Source organism: Salmo salar, chromosome 29 (assembly GCF_965601325.2).
Source record: "Salmo salar chromosome 29, fSalSal1, whole genome shotgun sequence".
Lineage (NCBI taxonomy): Eukaryota > Metazoa > Chordata > Actinopteri > Salmoniformes > Salmonidae > Salmo > Salmo salar.
In genome coordinates, this window is record NC_138319.1 from 42,769,655 (window position 1) to 42,789,104 (window position 19,450).

The 19,450-nt window shown below is 40.8% G+C and overlaps 1 protein-coding gene across 1 annotated transcript in view; it reads left to right on the top strand.

The window, feature by feature from the left end:
• Positions 1 to 9,246, top strand: part of LOC106590690 (uncharacterized) — a 43,970-nt gene extending 34,724 nt beyond the window's left edge. Inside the window, exons 8-10 of the mRNA XM_045710746.2 lie at positions 4,281 to 4,411; positions 4,574 to 4,758; positions 5,375 to 9,246. Of these exons, the coding sequence (XP_045566702.1) occupies positions 4,281 to 4,411; positions 4,574 to 4,745 (303 nt within the window). The 3' untranslated portion in view covers positions 4,746 to 4,758; positions 5,375 to 9,246. The remainder of the gene's footprint in view (positions 1 to 4,280; positions 4,412 to 4,573; positions 4,759 to 5,374) is intronic.
• Positions 9,247 to 19,450: the final 10,204 nt, after the last annotated feature.

Sequence of the window (19,450 nt, forward strand, 5' to 3'; positions counted from 1 at the left end):
GATGGTATTGAATCAGCCAGTACTGTCCTGATGGTATTGAATCAGCCAGTAGTGTCCTGATGGTATTGAATCAGCCAGTAGTGTCCTGATGGTATTGAATCAGCCAGTAGTGGAGTGTCCTGATGGTATTGAATCAGCCAGGAGTGTCCTGATGGTATTGAATCAGCCAGTAGTGTCCTGATGGTATTGAATCAGCCAGTAGTGTTCTGATGGTATTGAATCAGCCAGTAGTGTCCTGATGGTATTGAATCAGCCAGTAGTGTCCTGATGGTATTGAATCAGCCAGTAGTGGAGTGTCCTGATGGTATTGAATCAGCCAGTAGTGGAGTGTCCTGACGGTATTGAATCAGCCAGTAGTGGAGTGTCCTGATGGTATTGAATCAGCCAGTAGTGTCCTGATGGTATTGAATCAGCCAGTAGTGTTCTGATGGTATTGAATCAGCCAGTAGTGGAGTGTCCTGATGGTATTGAATCAGCCAGTAGTGTTCTGATGGTATTGAATCAGCCAGTAGTGGAGTGTCCTGATGGTATTGAATCAGCCAGTAGTGTCCTGATGGTATTGAATCAGCCAGTAGTGGAGTGTCCTGATGGTATTGAATCAGCCAGTAGTGTTCTGATGGTATTGAATCAGCCAGTGGAGTGTCCTGATGGTATTGAATCAGCCAGTAGTGTCCTGATGGTATTGAATCAGCCAGTAGTGGAGTGTCCTGATGGTATTGAATCAGCCAGTAGTGGAGTGTCCTGATGGTATTGAATCAGCCAGTAGTGTCCTGATGGTATTGAATCAGCCAGTAGTGTCCTGATGGTATTGAATCAGCCAGTAGTGTTCTGATGGTATTGAATCAGCCAGTAGTGGAGTGTCCTGATGGTATTGAATCAGCCAGTAGTGTCCTGATGGTATTGAATTAGCCAGTAGTGGAGTGTCCTGATGGTATTGAATCAGCCAGTAGTGGAGTGTCCTGATGGTATTGAATCAGCCAGTAGTGTCCTGATGGTATTGAATCAGCCAGTAGTGGAGTGTCCTGATGGTATTGAATCAGCCAGTAGTGTCCTGATGGTATTGAATCAGCCAGTGGTGTTCTGATGGTATTGAATCAGCCAGTAGTGTCCTGATGGTATTGAATCAGCCAGTAGTGTCCTGATGGTATTGAATCAGCCAGTAGTGTCCTGATGGTATTGAATCAGCCAGTAGTGTCCTGATGGTATTGAATCAGCCAGTAGTGGAGTGTCCTGATGGTACTGAATCAGCCAGTAGCGTTCTGATGGTATTGAATCAGCCAGTAGTGTCCTGATGGTATTGAATCAGCCAGTAGTGTCCTGATGGTATTGAATCAGCCAGTAGTGTTCTGATGGTATTGAATCAGCCAGTAGTGGAGTGTCCTGATGGTATTGAATCAGCCAGTAGTGTCCTGATGGTATTGAATCAGCCAGTAGTGTCCTGATGGTATTGAATCAGCCAGTAGTGTTCTGATGGTATTGAATCAGCCAGTAGTGTTCTGATGGTATTGAATCAGCCAGTAGTGGAGTGTCCTGATGGTATTGAATCAGCCAGTGGTGTCCTGATGGTATTGAATCAGCCAGTAGTGTTCTGATGGTATTGAATCAGCCAGTAGTGGAGTGTCCTGATGGTATTGAATCAGCCAGTAGTGGAGTGTCCTGTTGGTATTGAATCAGCCAGCTAGTGTCCTGATGGTATTGAATCAGCCAGTAGTGGAGTGTCCTGATGGTATTGAATCAGCCAGTAGTGTCCTGATGGTATTGAATCAGCCAGTAGTGTTCTGATGGTATTGAATCAGCCAGTAGTGTTCTGATGGTATTGAATCAGCCAGTAGTGTCCTGATGGTATTGAATCAGCCAGTAGTGTCCTGATGGTATTGAATCAGCCAGTAGTGTCCTGATGGTATTGAATCAGCCAGTAGTGTCCTGATGGTATTGAATCAGCCAGTAGTGTCCTGATGGTATTGAATCAGCCAGTAGTGTTCTGATGGTAATGAATCAGCCAGTAGTGGAGTGTCCTGATGGTATTGAATCAGCCAGTAGTGTCCTGATGGTATTGAATCAGCCAGTAGTGTTCTGATGGTATTGAATCAGCCAGTAGTGTTCTGATGGTATTGAATCAGCCAGGAGTGTCCTGATGGTATTGAATCAGCCAGTAGTGTCCTGATGGTATTGAATCAGCCAGCAGTGTCCTGATGGTATTGAATCAGCCAGTAGTGGAGTGTCCTGTTGGTATTGAATCAGCCACTAGTGTCCTGATGGTATTGAATCAGCCAGTAGTGTCCTGATGGTATTGAATCAGCCAGTAGTGTTCTGATGGTATTGAATCAGCCAGTAGTGGAGTGTCCTGATGGTATTGAATCAGCCAGTAGTGTCCTGATGGTATTGAATCAGCCAGTAGTGTCCTGATGGTATTGAATCAGCCAGTAGTGTCCTGATGGTATTGAATCAGCCAGTAGTGTCCTGATGGTATTGAATCAGCCAGTAGTGTCCTGATGGTATTGAATCAGCCAGTAGTGTCCTGATGGTATTGAATCAGCCAGTAGTGTCTGATGGTATTGAATCAGCCAGTAGTGTCCTGATGGTATTGAATCAGCCAGTAGTGTCCTGATGGTATTGAATCAGCCAGTAGTGTCCTGATGGTATTGAATCAGCCAGTAGTGTCCTGATGGTATTGAATCAGCCAGTAGTGGAGTGTCCTGATGGTATTGAATCAGCCAGTAGTGGAGTGTCCTGATGGTATTGAATCAGCCAGTAGTGTCCTGATGGTATTGAATCAGCCAGTAGTGGAGTGTCCTGATGGTATTGAATCGCCGAGTCCTGATGGTATTGAATCAGCCAGTAGTGTCCTGATGGTAATGAATCAGCCAGTAGTGTCCTGATGGTATTGAATCAGCCAGTAGTGTTCTGATGGTATTGAATCAGCCAGTAGTGGAGTGTCCTGATGGTATTGAATCAGCCAGAAATGTCCTGATGGTATTGAATCAGCCAGTAGTGGAGTGTCCTGATGGTATTGAATCAGCCAGTAGTGTTCTGATGGTATTGAATCAGCCAGTAGTGGAGTGTTCTGATGGTATTGAATCAGCCAGTAGTGTTCTGATGGTATTGAATCAGCCAGTAGTGTCCTGATGGTATTGAATCAGCCAGTGGTGTTCTGATGGTATTGAATCAGCCAGTAGTGTTCTGATGGTATTGAATCAGCCAGTAGTGTTCTGATGGTATTGAATCAGCCAGTAGTGTCCTGATGGTATTGAACCAGTCAGTAGTGTCCTGATGGTACTGAATCAGCCAGTAGTGTTCTGATGGTATTGAATCAGCCAGTAGTGTCCTGATGGTATTGAATCAGCCAGTAGTGTTCTGATGGTATTGAATCAGCCAGTAGTGTCCTGATGGTATTGAACCAGTCAGTAGTGTGTTCTTAACTGACTTGCCTAGTTAAATAAAGGTTAAATAAAAAAAACAGAGAACAACTTGTCTTTGATTTGTTTAATTGAAAATGCATTTTAATATGATCACAATTGTTTTTATATATCTTTTATGTGTTTCATTTTGATTCTTTAAAGTGTGTGATTTAATTAAACATTTGTTTTCTTACTTTTTTTTGGAAAGAATTGTAATAAGATGCTGTTGGTCTATTTCTACCATCTGTTGTTATTATCAACAACAAGCTGGACCACCTTGTCACGTTGCAACAGGAGTCAGATCTCTAGTCTAAGAACACAGATTCATAGAGGCCATTCATTGTTTTCATTCTTTGACTTCATCATTAAACAATTAGCGTTTCTCTAGTTCATCTTTACAGCTGTTTGCCAAAATGACGCTAACTTTCCCAAAATTATATTGTTTTCCAGAAATCCTGGTTGGAGGATTACAGATTTCTCTGCTTATTCCCTTACGATTCTGGGAATCTTCCAACCAGTATTTCATAAAAATCTGGGAATTTTGATAAGGTTAGCGTAATTTTGGTAAGGTTAGCGTAATTTTGGTAAGGTTAGCTTAATTTTGGTAAGGTTAGCGTAATTTTGGTAAGGTTAGCGTAAGGTTAGCGGAGTTTTGGTAAGGTTAGCGTAATTTTGGTAAGGTTAGCGTAATTTTGGTAAGGTTAGCGTAATTTTGGTAAGGTTAGCGGAGTTTTGGTAAGGTTAGCGTAATTTTGGTAAGGTTAACGGAGTTTTGGTAAGGTTAGCGGAGTTTTGGTAAGGTTAGCGGAGTTTTGGTAAGGTTAGCGTAATTTTGCTACCCTAATCACGTTAGTGTAATAACACCCATCCCTGTCCCTCCAGTTCCTGCCATGTAAACAGGAGGTGTGTTCATCCTGTCTGAAGCCAGTCTATCCTATGGAGAAAATGGTCGCTGATAAATTCATATTTCACAAGAACTGTTTCTGCTGTAAACACTGTCAGAAGAAGCTCAGGTGAGACAATGTGATCAGCTCAACATTGGAAAGTAATCAAACATATGTCATCCATCTTGATTATTCACCCAACCCTCAATGAATGTAAATTCATCACCCACAGTGTGTGTGTGTGTGTGTGTGTGTGTGTGTGTGTGTGTGTGTGTGTGTGTGTGTGTGTAGCATGCACAGCTATGCCCCTCTGTACGGGGAGTTCTACTGTGTATTCCACTACCAGCAGCTGTTCAGGAGGAAAGGGAACTACGACGAGGGTTTTGGACACACCCAACACAAAGACCGCTGGCTGCAGAGAACCAATGAGACGCCAGGGTCTAACTGCACTGATGTCATATAGAGCTCCCTGATTGGTGAGTTTAGTGACCACACAGACAGTTTAGTGTCCACACAGACAGTTTAGTGAACACACAGACAGTTTAGTGTCCACACAGACAGTTTGACCACACAGACAGTTTACTGTCCACATAGACAGTTTAGTGTCCACACAGACAGTTTAGTGTCCACACAGACAGTTTAGTGAACACACAGACAGTTTAGTGTCCACACAGACAGTTTGACCACACAGACAGTTTACTGTCCACATAGACAGTTTAGTGTCCACACAGACAGTTTAGTGTCCACACAGACAGTTTAGTGAACACACAGACAGTTTAGTGTCCACACAGACAGTTTGACCACACAGACAGTTTAGTGTCCACATAGACAGTTTAGTGTCCACACAGACAGTTTAGTGTCCACACAGACAGTTTAGTGTCCACACAGACAGTTTAGTGACCACACAGACAGTTTAGTGTCCACACAGACAGTTTAGTGTCCACACAGACAGTTTAGTGTCCACACAGACACAGTACAAGGTGTTTATCTATCATTTAGTGATTGTAAGGTAGTAACTGTATAAAGTGTGGGACAGTTTCGTTTTTATGGAGAGGAAAACTGGTAAAAGTGTGATGTTTTGTGTGTTCTCAGCTGACGTGGTGACCATGACAACACTGAATCACAGCATCTTTGGAGTCCCCTGGGTTATGTACTCCGTGTACATACTGTATACACTGAGTCGCTTGACAGTAATCAGCATCAGAGTGCATTTTATGGACACAATTACAGAGAAATTATATGATGTTTTATTTCTGAGACAAGATCTCTCCTGATTCTGATTTCATCTTATCCATATCAGCAAATTATTGGGAATTTTGGTATCATATTAGTATCCCCGTTAGCTGTTGCGAAAGTAGTAGCTACTCTTCCTGGCGGTCCACACAGAACATGAAACATAATACAGAACATCAATAGACAAGAACAGCTCAAGGACAGAACTACAACAATTAAAAAATGTGACACCTAGCCTACATACCAATACACACACACTATCTGGGTCCAATAGCCTACATACCAATACACACACACTATCTGGGTCCAATAGCCTACATACCAATACACACACAAACTATCTGGGTCCAATAGCCTACATATCAATACATACACAAACTATCTGGGTCCAATAGCCTACATATCAATACACACACACACTATCTGGGTCCAATAGCCTACATATCAATACATACGCACACTATCTGGTCCAATAGCCTACATATCAATACATACACAAACTATCTGGGTCCAATAGCCTACATATCAATACACACACACAAACTATCTGGGTCCAATAGCCTACATATCAATACACACACAAACTACCTGGGTCCAATAGCCTACATATCAATACACACACACAAACTATCTGGGTCCAATAGCCTACATATCAATAGATACACAAACTACCTGGGTCCAATAGCCTACATATCAATACATACACAAACTATCTGGGTCCAATAGCCTACATATCAATAAACACACAAACTATCTGGTCCAATAGGGGAGAGGCGTTGGGCCGTGAGGTGTTGCTTTATCTGTTTTTTAAACCAGGTTTGCTGTTTATCTGAGCAACATGAGATGGAACAGAGGTCCCTGCAGTAATGGCTCTATATAATACTGTACGCTTTCTTGAATTTGTTCTGGATTTGGGGACTGTGAAAAGACCCCTGGTGGCATGTCTGGTGGGGTAAGCGTGTGTGTAAGTTGACTATGCAAACAATTTTGAATTTTCCACACAAAATGTTTCTTATAAAAAGAAGAAGTGATGCAGTCAGTCTCTCCTCAACTCTTAGCCAAGAGAGACTGGCAGCATAGTATTAATATCAGCCCTCTGATTACAATGAAGAGCAAGACGTGCCGCTCTGTTCTGGACCAGCTGCAGCTTAACTAGGTCTTTCCTTGCAGCACTGTACCTCACAACTGGACAATAATCAAGATTAGACAAAACTAGAGCCTGCTGAACTTTCTTTTTGGAGTGCAGTGTCAAAAAAGCAGAGCATCTCTTTGTTACGGACAGACCTCTTCCCATTGATTCTATAGGTTTTGACCTTGTTGACAGATTACATTCTAAGGTAACGCCAAGTAATTTAGTCTCCTCAACTTGTTCAACAGCCACACCATTCATTGCCAGATTCTGCTGAGGTCTAGAACTTAGGGAGTGATTTGTACCAAATAGAATGCTCTTAGTTTTAGAGATGTTCAGGACCAGTTTATTACTGGCCACCCATTCCAAAACAGACTGCAACTCTCTGTTAAGGGTTTCAGTGACTTCATTAGCTGTGGTTGCTGATGCGTATATGGGTGAAACATCAGCATACATGGACACACATGCTTTGTTTAATGCCAGTGGCAGGTCATTGGTAAAAATAGAAAAGAGTAGAGGCCTAGAGAGCTGCCCTGTAGTACACCACACTTTGTAGGTCTGCTGTTAGAACCAGTAAAGGCTGCTTTACCACTCTTGGGTAGCGGAATGACTTTGGCTTCCCTCCAGGCCTGAGGACAAAGACTTTCCTCTAGGCCCAGAGTAAAAGATATGCCAGATAGGAGTGGCTATAGAGTCAGCTACCATCCTCAGTAGCTCTCCATCTAAGTTGTCAATGCCAGGAGGTTTGTCATTATTGATCGATAACAATAATTGTTCCACCTCTCCCACACTAACTTTATGAAATACTAAATTCCAATGCTTTTCTTTCATTATTAGTTATTTTATGCATGAATATGATGACTCACTGTTTATTGTGGGCATTTCCTGCCTAAGTTTGACCACTTTGACTGTGAATTAATCATTAAAATAATTGGCAACATCAAATTCGATGAAAGTTGAATTTGTCTTTCTTACAGTACTCCAAAGTGTTTTCCCATCATTCTTTATAACATTGATCTTGGGGTTGGAATGGAAATGAAGCTTTATGAAAACAGCATGCTGGTGTTGTAACTTTTATTTCTCTTTAATTTTGAAATGTTCACCGATATCAAAATGATTTTTTTTGTTTGTGATGTAAATAATGCATTATGTCATGTCATTAATTTCATAATTCAATTCATCTTTTTTTTTTCTTTGAAAATGTCTCTCAAACAGTGAAGTTTGAGATCTGAATATCAATCTGTTATCTTTATTGTTCATAAAGATAACTACACTAGATATCTACACTATAGATACACTAAGTATGTGGACACCCCTTCAAATGAGTGTTTTCGGTTATTTCAGCCACACCCGTTGCTGACAGGTGTATAAAACCGAGCACACACCCATGCAATCTCCATAGACAAACACTGTCAGCAGAATGGCCTGTACTGAAGAGCTCAGTGACTTTCAACTTGGCACCGACATAGGATGCCACCTTTCCAACAAGTCAGTTCGTCAAATTTCTGCCCTGCTAGAGCTGCACCAGTCAACTGTAAGTGATGTTATTGTGTCGTTATTGTGAAGTGGAAATGTCTAGGAGCAACACAGGCTCAGCTGTGAAGTGGTAGGCCACACAAGCTCACAGAACGGGACAACCGAGTGCTGAAGCGCATAAAAATTGTCTGTCCTAAGTTGCTTCCAGAAGCAGTTTGGAACTTAAACTGCTTCTGGAAGCAACATCAGCACAAGAACTCTTTGTCGGGAGCTTCACGAAATGTGTTTCCGTGGCCGAGCGTCGGCTGGAGTGGTGTAAAGCTCGCCACCATTGGACTCTGGAGCAGTGGAAATGCATTCTCTGGAGTGATGAATCACGCTTCACCATCTGACAGTCCGACAGTCAAATCTGGGTTTGGCAGATGCCAGGAGAAAAGCTTTCTGCCGTAATGCATAGTGCCAACTGTAAAGTTTGGTGGAGGAGGAATAATGGTCTGGGGCAATTTTCATGGTTTGGGCTAGGCCCCTTAACGCTACAGCATACAATGACATTCTAGACGATTCTGTGCTTCCAACTTTGTGGCAACAGTTTGGGGAAGGACCTTTCCTGTTTCAGAATGACAATGCTCCCATGCACAACGCAAGGTCCATACAGAAATGGTTTGTTGAGATCGGTGTGGAAGAACTTGACTGGCCTGCACAGAGCCCTGACCTCAACCCCATCGAACACCTTTGGGATGAATTGTAACGCAGACTGCGAGCCAGGGACTAATCACCCAACATCAGAGCCCGACCTCACTAATGCTCTTGTGGCTAAATGGAAGCAAGTCCCTGCAGCAATGTTGCAACATCTAGTGGAAAGCCTTCCCAGAATAGTGGAGGCTGTTATAACAGCAAAGGGGGGGACCAACTCCATATTAATGACTTCCCAGAATAGTGGAGGCTGTTATAGCAGCAAAAGGGGGGACCAACTCCATATTAATACCCATGATTTTGGAATGAGATGTTCGATGAGCAGGTGTCCACATACTTTTGGTGATGTAGTGTACTTGATATTTATACCTAATCAAGATAATCACATTTTGTAAAGCTCAAGCTAAAGTAATAAACATTTACATTTTTGTGATCATCGTTTTTCAGTTTTTTTCCATGTTCATGATTCAACTTGTCAGGAGTTCTAGAATCAAAACATAAAAGTACTAATATATATGTTATATTATATATATTGTAAGTATTAAACTTGATCCACATTTCTAAATACTTGGAATCTAAATATGTTGATATCAATACAGTTAAAATGCTTATATTTTCATCATCCTATGAAGTATCTATTCTTACTGTTGTCTCAAACAATAACACCCAACGATCCACCCAACCCAACCATCATAGAAACATGGAAAATAACTACATTTTGAGGAACAGAATCAGAACTAACATTAGCCATACTGTTATGGAACATAAGCGTTATTTTAAAAAGCACGGGAACTGGTTATTACATTTATTTTACGTTCCAGGCAACGAAGCGCCTTACGCTTCTTTACTGACGTTTACTGCCACCGGCCATATTCAACGGGTGTTGTACACTTTAGCTTTAGACATGTAGCTAGCTAGGTAAACAATGAACCTAACTAGGTAAACAATGAACCTAACTAGGTAAACAATGAACCTAGCTAGGTAAACAATGAACCTAGCTAGGGAAACAATGAACCTAACTAGGTAAACAATGAACCTAACTAGGTAAACAATGAACCTAACTAGGTAAACAATGAACCTAGCTAGGTAAACAACGTGTAAGATCACACACATCACATAACGTTAGCTAACGAGCCAGCCAGCTAACGTTAGCTAGCTAAACAACAATAAACATAGTGCCAAATCATGTCGTTACTACCCTGCTTGAATCTTCAGGGAGCTAACCAACAAGGTTAAATGTTAGCTAGCTAACATTAGGCTATAGCTAGCCAAGCAAACGGTTCTGGAATACGAATAATAACATCTTACATGTAATGTTAGCTAGGGAGCCAGCCAGCTAACGTTAGCTAGCTAGCTAACAGTACACTTTAGCTTTAGACATGTAGCTAGCTAGGGAAACAATGAACCTAGCTAGGGAAACAATGAACCTAGCTAGGGAAACAATGAACCTAACTAGGTAAACAATGAACCTAGCTAGGGAAACAATGAACCTAGCTAGGTAAACAATGAACCTAGCTAGGGAAACAATGAACCTAGCTAGGGAAACAATGAACCTAGCTAGGTAAACAATGAACCTAACTAGGTAAACAATGAACCTAACTAGGTAAACAATGAACCTAGCTAGGTAAACAATGAACCTAGCTAGGGAAACAATGAACCTAACTAGGTAAACAATGAACCTAACTAGGTAAACAATGAACCTAACTAGGTAAACAATGAACCTAACTAGGTAAACAATGAACCTAGCTAGGTAAACAACGTGTAAGATCACACACATCACATAACGTTAGCTAACGAGCCAGCCAGCTAACGTTAGCTAGCTAAACAACAATAAACATAGTGCCAAATCATGTCGTTACTACCCTGCTTGAATCTTCAGGGAGCTAACCAACAAGGTTAAATGTTAGCTAGCTAACATTAGGCTATAGCTAGCCAAGCAAACGGTTCTGGAATACGAATAATAACATCTTACATGTAATGTTAGCTACGGAGCCAGCCAGCTAACGTTAGCTAGCTAGCTAACAGTACACTTTAGCTTGAAATGAAATGACTTTCTGTCAAAATTAGAAAAGTGTACTGTTGACTAACCCCATACCTTACACATTTGCGCAACCGGGGCATTCAAATGTGGCTGTAATGGAAACTAATGGGACTGTAGTGACTGCTGGTATTAATATCCAGGCTGTAATGGAAACTAATGGGACTGTAGTGACTGTTAGTATTAATATCCAGGCTGTAATGGAAACTAATGGGACTGTAGTGACTGTTAGCATTAATATCCAGGCTGTAATGGAAACTAATGGGACTGTAGAGACTGTTAGCATTAATATCCAGGCTGTAATGGAAACTAATGAGACTGTAGTGACTGTTAGCATTAATATCCAGGCTGTAATGGAAACTAATTGGACTGTAGTGACTGTGTTGGCATTAATATCCAGGCTGTAATGGAAACTAATGGGACTGTAGTGACTGTTAGCATTAATATCCAGGCTGTAATGGAAACTAATGGGACTGTAGTTACTGTTAGCATTAATATCCAGGCTGTAATGGAAACTAATGGGACTGTAGAGACTGTTAGCATTAATATCCAGGCTGTAATGGAAACTAATGGGACTGTAGTGACTGTTAGCATTAATATCCAGGCTGTAATGGAAACTAATGGGACTGTAGTGACTGTTAGCATTAATATCCAGGCTGTAATGGAAACTAATGGGACTGTAGTGACTGTTAGCATTAATATCCAGGCTGTAATGGAAACTAATGGGACTGTAGTGACTGTGTTGGCATTAATATCCAGGCTGTAATGGAAACTAATGGGACTGTAGTGACTGTTAGCATTAATATCCAGGCTGTAATGGAAACTAATGGGACTGTAGTGACTGTTAGCATTAATATCCAGGCTGTAATGGAAACTAATGGGACTGTAGAGACTGTGTTGGCATTAATATCCAGGCTGTAATGGAAACTAATGGGACTGTAGTGACTGTTAGCATTAATATCCAGGCTGTAATGGAAACTAATGGGACTGTAGAGACTGTTGGCATTAATATCCAGGCTGTAATGGAAACTAATGGGACTGTAGTGACTGTTAGCATTAATATCCAGGCTGTAATGGAAACTAATGGGACTGTAGAGACTGTTAGCATTAATATCCAGGCTGTAATGGAAACTAATGGGACTGTAGAGACTGTTAGCATTAATATCCAGGCTGTAATGGAAACTAATGGGACTGTAGAGACTGTTAGCATTAATATCCAGGCTGTAATGGAAACTAATGGGACTGTAGAGACTGTTAGCATTAATATCCAGGCTGTAATGGAAACTAATGGGACTGTAGAGACTGTGTTGGTATTAATATCCAGGCTGTAATGGAAACTAATGGGACTGTAGTGACTGTTAGCATTAATATCCAGGCTGTAATGGAAACTAATGGGACTGTAGTGACTGTTAGCATTAATATCCAGGCTGTAATGGAAACTAATGGGACTGTAGTGACTGTTAGCATTAATATCCAGGCTGTAATGGAAACTAATGGGACTGTAGAGACTGTGTTGGCATTAATATCCAGGCTGTAATGGAAACTAATGGGACTGTAGTGACTGTTAGCATTAATATCCAGGCTGTAATGGAAACTAATGGGACTGTAGTGACTGTGTTGGTATTAATATCCAGGCTGTAATGGAAACTAATGGGACTGTAGTGACTGTTAGCATTAATATCCAGGCTGTAATGGAAACTAATGGGACTGTAGAGACTGTTAGCATTAATATCCAGGCTGTAATGGAAACTAATGGGACTGTAGTGACTGTTAGCATTAATATCCAGGCTGTAATGGAAACTAATGGGACTGTAGAGACTGTGTTGGCATTAATATCCAGGCTGTAATGGAAACTAATGGGACTGTAGAGACTGTTAGCATTAATATCCAGGCTGTAATGGAAACTAATGGGACTGTAGAGACTGTTAGCATTAATATCCAGGCTGTAATGGAAACTAATGGGACTGTAGAGACTGTGTTGGCATTAATATCCAGGCTGTAATGGAAACTAATGGGACTGTAGTGACTGTGTTGGCATTAATATCCAGGCTGTAATGGAAACTAATGGGACTGTAGAGACTGTGTTGGTATTAATATCCAGGCTGTAATGGAAACTAATGGGACTGTAGTGACTGTGTTGGTATTAATATCCAGGCTGTAATGGAAACTAATGGGACTGTAGTGACTGTTAGCATTAATATCCAGGCTGTAATGGAAACTAATGGGACTGTAGTGACTGTTAGCATTAATATCCAGGCTGTAATGGAAACTAATGGGACTGTAGAGACTGTTAGCATTAATATCCAGGCTGTAATGGAAACTAATGGGACTGTAGAGACTGTTAGCATTAATATCCAGGCTGTAATGGAAACTAATGGGACTGTAGTGACTGTTAGCATTAATATCCAGGCTGTAATGGAAACTAATGGGACTGTAGAGACTGTTAGCATTAATATCCAGGCTGTAATGGAAACTAATGGGACTGTAGTGACTGTTAGCATTAATATCCAGGCTGTAATGGAAACTAATGGGACTGTAGTGACTGTTAGCATTAATATCCAGGCTGTAATGGAAACTAATGGGACTGTAGAGACTGTGTTGGCATTAATATCCAGGCTGTAATGGAAACTAATGGGACTGTAGTGACTGTGTTGGTATTAATATCCAGGCTGTAATGGAAACTAATGGGACTGTAGTGACTGTTAGCATTAATATCCAGGCTGTAATGGAAACTAATGGGACTGTAGAGACTGTTAGCATTAATATCCAGGCTGTAATGGAAACTAATGGGACTGTAGTGACTGTTAGCATTAATATCCAGGCTGTAATGGAAACTAATGGGACTGTAGAGACTGTTAGCATTAATATCCAGGCTGTAATGGAAACTAATGGGACTGTAGTGACTGTTAGCATTAATATCCAGGCTGTAATGGAAACTAATGGGACTGTAGTGACTGTTAGCATTAATATCCAGGCTGTAATGGAAACTAATGGGACTGTAGAGACTGTGTTGGCATTAATATCCAGGCTGTAATGGAAACTAATGGGACTGTAGTGACTGTGTTGGTATTAATATCCAGGCTGTAATGGAAACTAATGGGACTGTAGTGACTGTTGCTTTTAATATCCAGGCTGTAATGGAAACTAATGGGACTGTAGAGACTGTTAGCATTAATATCCAGGCTGTAATGGAAACTAATGGGACTGTAGTGACTGTTAGCATTAATATCCAGGCTGTAATGGAAACTAATGGGACTGTAGAGACTGTTAGCATTAATATCCAGGCTGTAATGGAAACTAATGGGACTGTAGAGACTGTTAGCATTAATATCCAGGCTGTAATGGAAACTAATGGGACTGTAGAGACTGTGTTGGTATTAATATCCAGGCTGTAATGGAAACTAATGGGACTGTAGTGACTGTTAGCATTAATATCCAGGCTGTAATGGAAACTAATGGGACTGTAGTGACTGTTAGCATTAATATCCAGGCTGTAATGGATACTAATGGGACTGTAGTGACTGTTAGCATTAATATCCAGGCTGTAATGGAAACTAATGGGACTGTAGAGACTGTTAGCATTAATATCCAGGCTGTAATGGAAACTAATGGGACTGTAGAGACTGTGTTGGCATTAATATCCAGGCTGTAATGGAAACTAATGGGACTGTAGTGACTGTTAGCATTAATATCCAGGCTGTAATGGAAACTAATGGGACTGTAGAGACTGTTAGCATTAATATCCAGGCTGTAATGGAAACTAATGGGACTGTAGAGACTGTTAGCATTAATATCCAGGCTGTAATGGAAACTAATGGGACTGTAGTGACTGTGTTGGCATTCATATCCAGGCTGTAATGGAAACTAATGGGACTGTAGAGACTGTTAGCATTAATATCCAGGCTGTAATGGAAACTAATGGGACTGTAGAGACTGTGTTGGTATTAATATCCAGGCTGTAATGGAAACTAATGGGACTGTAGTGACTGTTAGCATTAATATCCAGGCTGTAATGGAAACTAATGGGACTGTAGAGACTGTTAGCATTAATATCCAGGCTGTAATGGAAACTAATGGGACTGTAGTGACTGTTAGCATTAATATCCAGGCTGTAATGGAAACTAATGGGACTGTAGAGACTGTGTTGGCATTAATATCCAGGCTGTAATGGAAACTAATGGGACTGTAGAGACTGTGTTGGCATTAATATCCAGGCTGTAATGGAAACTAATGGGACTGTAGTGACTGTGTTGGTATTAATATCCAGGCTGTAATGGAAACTAATGGGACTGTAGTGACTGTTGGTATTAATATCCAGGCTGTAATGGAAATTAATGGGACTGTAGTGACTGTTAGCATTAATATCCAGGCTGTAATGGAAACTAATGGGACTGTAGTTACTGTTAGCATTAATATCCAGGCTGTAATGGAAACTAATGGGACTGTAGAGACTGTTAGCATTAATATCCAGGCTGTAATGGAAACTAATGGGACTGTAGAGACTGTGTTGGTATTAATATCCAGGCTGTAATGGAAACTAATGGGACTGTAGTGACTGTTAGCATTAATATCCAGGCTGTAATGGAAACTAATGGGACTGTAGTGACTGTGTTGGCATTAATATCCAGGCTGTAATGGAAACTAATGGGACTGTAGTGACTGTTAGCATTAATATCCAGGCTGTAATGGAAACTAATGGGACTGTAGAGACTGTTAGCATTAATATCCAGGCTGTAATGGAAACTAATGAGACTGTAGTGACTGTTAGCATTAATATCCAGGCTGTAATGGAAACTAATTGGACTGTAGTGACTGTGTTGGCATTAATATCCAGGCTGTAATGGAAACTAATGGGACTGTAGTGACTGTTAGCATTAATATCCAGGCTGTAATGGAAACTAATGGGACTGTAGTTACTGTTAGCATTAATATCCAGGCTGTAATGGAAACTAATGGGACTGTAGAGACTGTTAGCATTAATATCCAGGCTGTAATGGAAACTAATGGGACTGTAGTGACTGTTAGCATTAATATCCAGGCTGTAATGGAAACTAATGGGACTGTAGTGACTGTTAGCATTAATATCCAGGCTGTAATGGAAACTAATGGGACTGTAGTGACTGTTAGCATTAATATCCAGGCTGTAATGGAAACTAATGGGACTGTAGTGACTGTGTTGGCATTAATATCCAGGCTGTAATGGAAACTAATGGGACTGTAGTGACTGTTAGCATTAATATCCAGGCTGTAATGGAAACTAATGGGACTGTAGTGACTGTTAGCATTAATATCCAGGCTGTAATGGAAACTAATGGGACTGTAGAGACTGTGTTGGCATTAATATCCAGGCTGTAATGGAAACTAATGGGACTGTAGTGACTGTTAGCATTAATATCCAGGCTGTAATGGAAACTAATGGGACTGTAGAGACTGTTGGCATTAATATCCAGGCTGTAATGGAAACTAATGGGACTGTAGTGACTGTTAGCATTAATATCCAGGCTGTAATGGAAACTAATGGGACTGTAGAGACTGTTAGCATTAATATCCAGGCTGTAATGGAAACTAATGGGACTGTAGAGACTGTTAGCATTAATATCCAGGCTGTAATGGAAACTAATGGGACTGTAGAGACTGTTAGCATTAATATCCAGGCTGTAATGGAAACTAATGGGACTGTAGAGACTGTTAGCATTAATATCCAGGCTGTAATGGAAACTAATGGGACTGTAGAGACTGTGTTGGTATTAATATCCAGGCTGTAATGGAAACTAATGGGACTGTAGTGACTGTTAGCATTAATATCCAGGCTGTAATGGAAACTAATGGGACTGTAGTGACTGTTAGCATTAATATCCAGGCTGTAATGGAAACTAATGGGACTGTAGTGACTGTTAGCATTAATATCCAGGCTGTAATGGAAACTAATGGGACTGTAGAGACTGTGTTGGCATTAATATCCAGGCTGTAATGGAAACTAATGGGACTGTAGTGACTGTTAGCATTAATATCCAGGCTGTAATGGAAACTAATGGGACTGTAGTGACTGTGTTGGTATTAATATCCAGGCTGTAATGGAAACTAATGGGACTGTAGTGACTGTTAGCATTAATATCCAGGCTGTAATGGAAACTAATGGGACTGTAGAGACTGTTAGCATTAATATCCAGGCTGTAATGGAAACTAATGGGACTGTAGTGACTGTTAGCATTAATATCCAGGCTGTAATGGAAACTAATGGGACTGTAGAGACTGTGTTGGCATTAATATCCAGGCTGTAATGGAAACTAATGGGACTGTAGAGACTGTTAGCATTAATATCCAGGCTGTAATGGAAACTAATGGGACTGTAGAGACTGTTAGCATTAATATCCAGGCTGTAATGGAAACTAATGGGACTGTAGAGACTGTGTTGGCATTAATATCCAGGCTGTAATGGAAACTAATGGGACTGTAGTGACTGTGTTGGCATTAATATCCAGGCTGTAATGGAAACTAATGGGACTGTAGAGACTGTGTTGGTATTAATATCCAGGCTGTAATGGAAACTAATGGGACTGTAGTGACTGTGTTGGTATTAATATCCAGGCTGTAATGGAAACTAATGGGACTGTAGTGACTGTTAGCATTAATATCCAGGCTGTAATGGAAACTAATGGGACTGTAGTGACTGTTAGCATTAATATCCAGGCTGTAATGGAAACTAATGGGACTGTAGAGACTGTTAGCATTAATATCCAGGCTGTAATGGAAACTAATGGGACTGTAGAGACTGTTAGCATTAATATCCAGGCTGTAATGGAAACTAATGGGACTGTAGTGACTGTTAGCATTAATATCCAGGCTGTAATGGAAACTAATGGGACTGTAGAGACTGTTAGCATTAATATCCAGGCTGTAATGGAAACTAATGGGACTGTAGTGACTGTTAGCATTAATATCCAGGCTGTAATGGAAACTAATGGGACTGTAGTGACTGTTAGCATTAATATCCAGGCTGTAATGGAAACTAATGGGACTGTAGAGACTGTGTTGGCATTAATATCCAGGCTGTAATGGAAACTAATGGGACTGTAGTGACTGTGTTGGTATTAATATCCAGGCTGTAATGGAAACTAATGGGACTGTAGTGACTGTTAGCATTAATATCCAGGCTGTAATGGAAACTAATGGGACTGTAGAGACTGTTAGCATTAATATCCAGGCTGTAATGGAAACTAATGGGACTGTAGTGACTGTTAGCATTAATATCCAGGCTGTAATGGAAACTAATGGGACTGTAGAGACTGTTAGCATTAATATCCAGGCTGTAATGGAAACTAATGGGACTGTAGTGACTGTTAGCATTAATATCCAGGCTGTAATGGAAACTAATGGGACTGTAGTGACTGTTAGCATTAATATCCAGGCTGTAATGGAAACTAATGGGACTGTAGAGACTGTGTTGGCATTAATATCCAGGCTGTAATGGAAACTAATGGGACTGTAGTGACTGTGTTGGTATTAATATCCAGGCTGTAATGGAAACTAATGGGACTGTAGTGACTGTTGCTTTTAATATCCAGGCTGTAATGGAAACTAATGGGACTGTAGAGACTGTTAGCATTAATATCCAGGCTGTAATGGAAACTAATGGGACTGTAGTGACTGTTAGCATTAATATCCAGGCTGTAATGGAAACTAATGGGACTGTAGAGACTGTTAGCATTAATATCCAGGCTGTAATGGAAACTAATGGGACTGTAGAGACTGTTAGCATTAATATCCAGGCTGTAATGGAAACTAATGGGACTGTAGAGACTGTGTTGGTATTAATATCCAGGCTGTAATGGAAACTAATGGGACTGTAGTGACTGTTAGCATTAATATCCAGGCTGTAATGGAAACTAATGGGACTGTAGTGACTGTTAGCATTAATATCCAGGCTGTAATGGATACTAATGGGACTGTAGTGACTGTTAGCATTAATATCCAGGCTGTAATGGAAACTAATGGGACTGTAGAGACTGTTAGCATTAATATCCAGGCTGTAATGGAAACTAATGGGACTGTAGAGACTGTGTTGGCATTAATATCCAGGCTGTAATGGAAACTAATGGGACTGTAGTGACTGTTAGCATTAATATCCAGGCTGTAATGGAAACTAATGGGACTGTAGAGACTGTTAGCATTAATATCCAGGCTGTAATGGAAACTAATGGGACTGTAGAGACTGTTAGCATTAATATCCAGGCTGTAATGGAAACTAATGGGACTGTAGTGACTGTGTTGGCATTCATATCCAGGCTGTAATGGAAACTAATGGGACTGTAGAGACTGTTAGCATTAATATCCAGGCTGTAATGGAAACTAATGGGACTGTAGAGACTGTGTTGGTATTAATATCCAGGCTGTAATGGAAACTAATGGGACTGTAGTGACTGTTAGCATTAATATCCAGGCTGTAATGGAAACTAATGGGACTGTAGAGACTGTGTTGGCATTAATATCCAGGCTGTAATGGAAACTAATGGGACTGTAGTGACTGTGTTGGTATTAATATCCAGGCTGTAATGGAAACTAATGGGACTGTAGTGACTGTTGGTATTAATATCCAGGC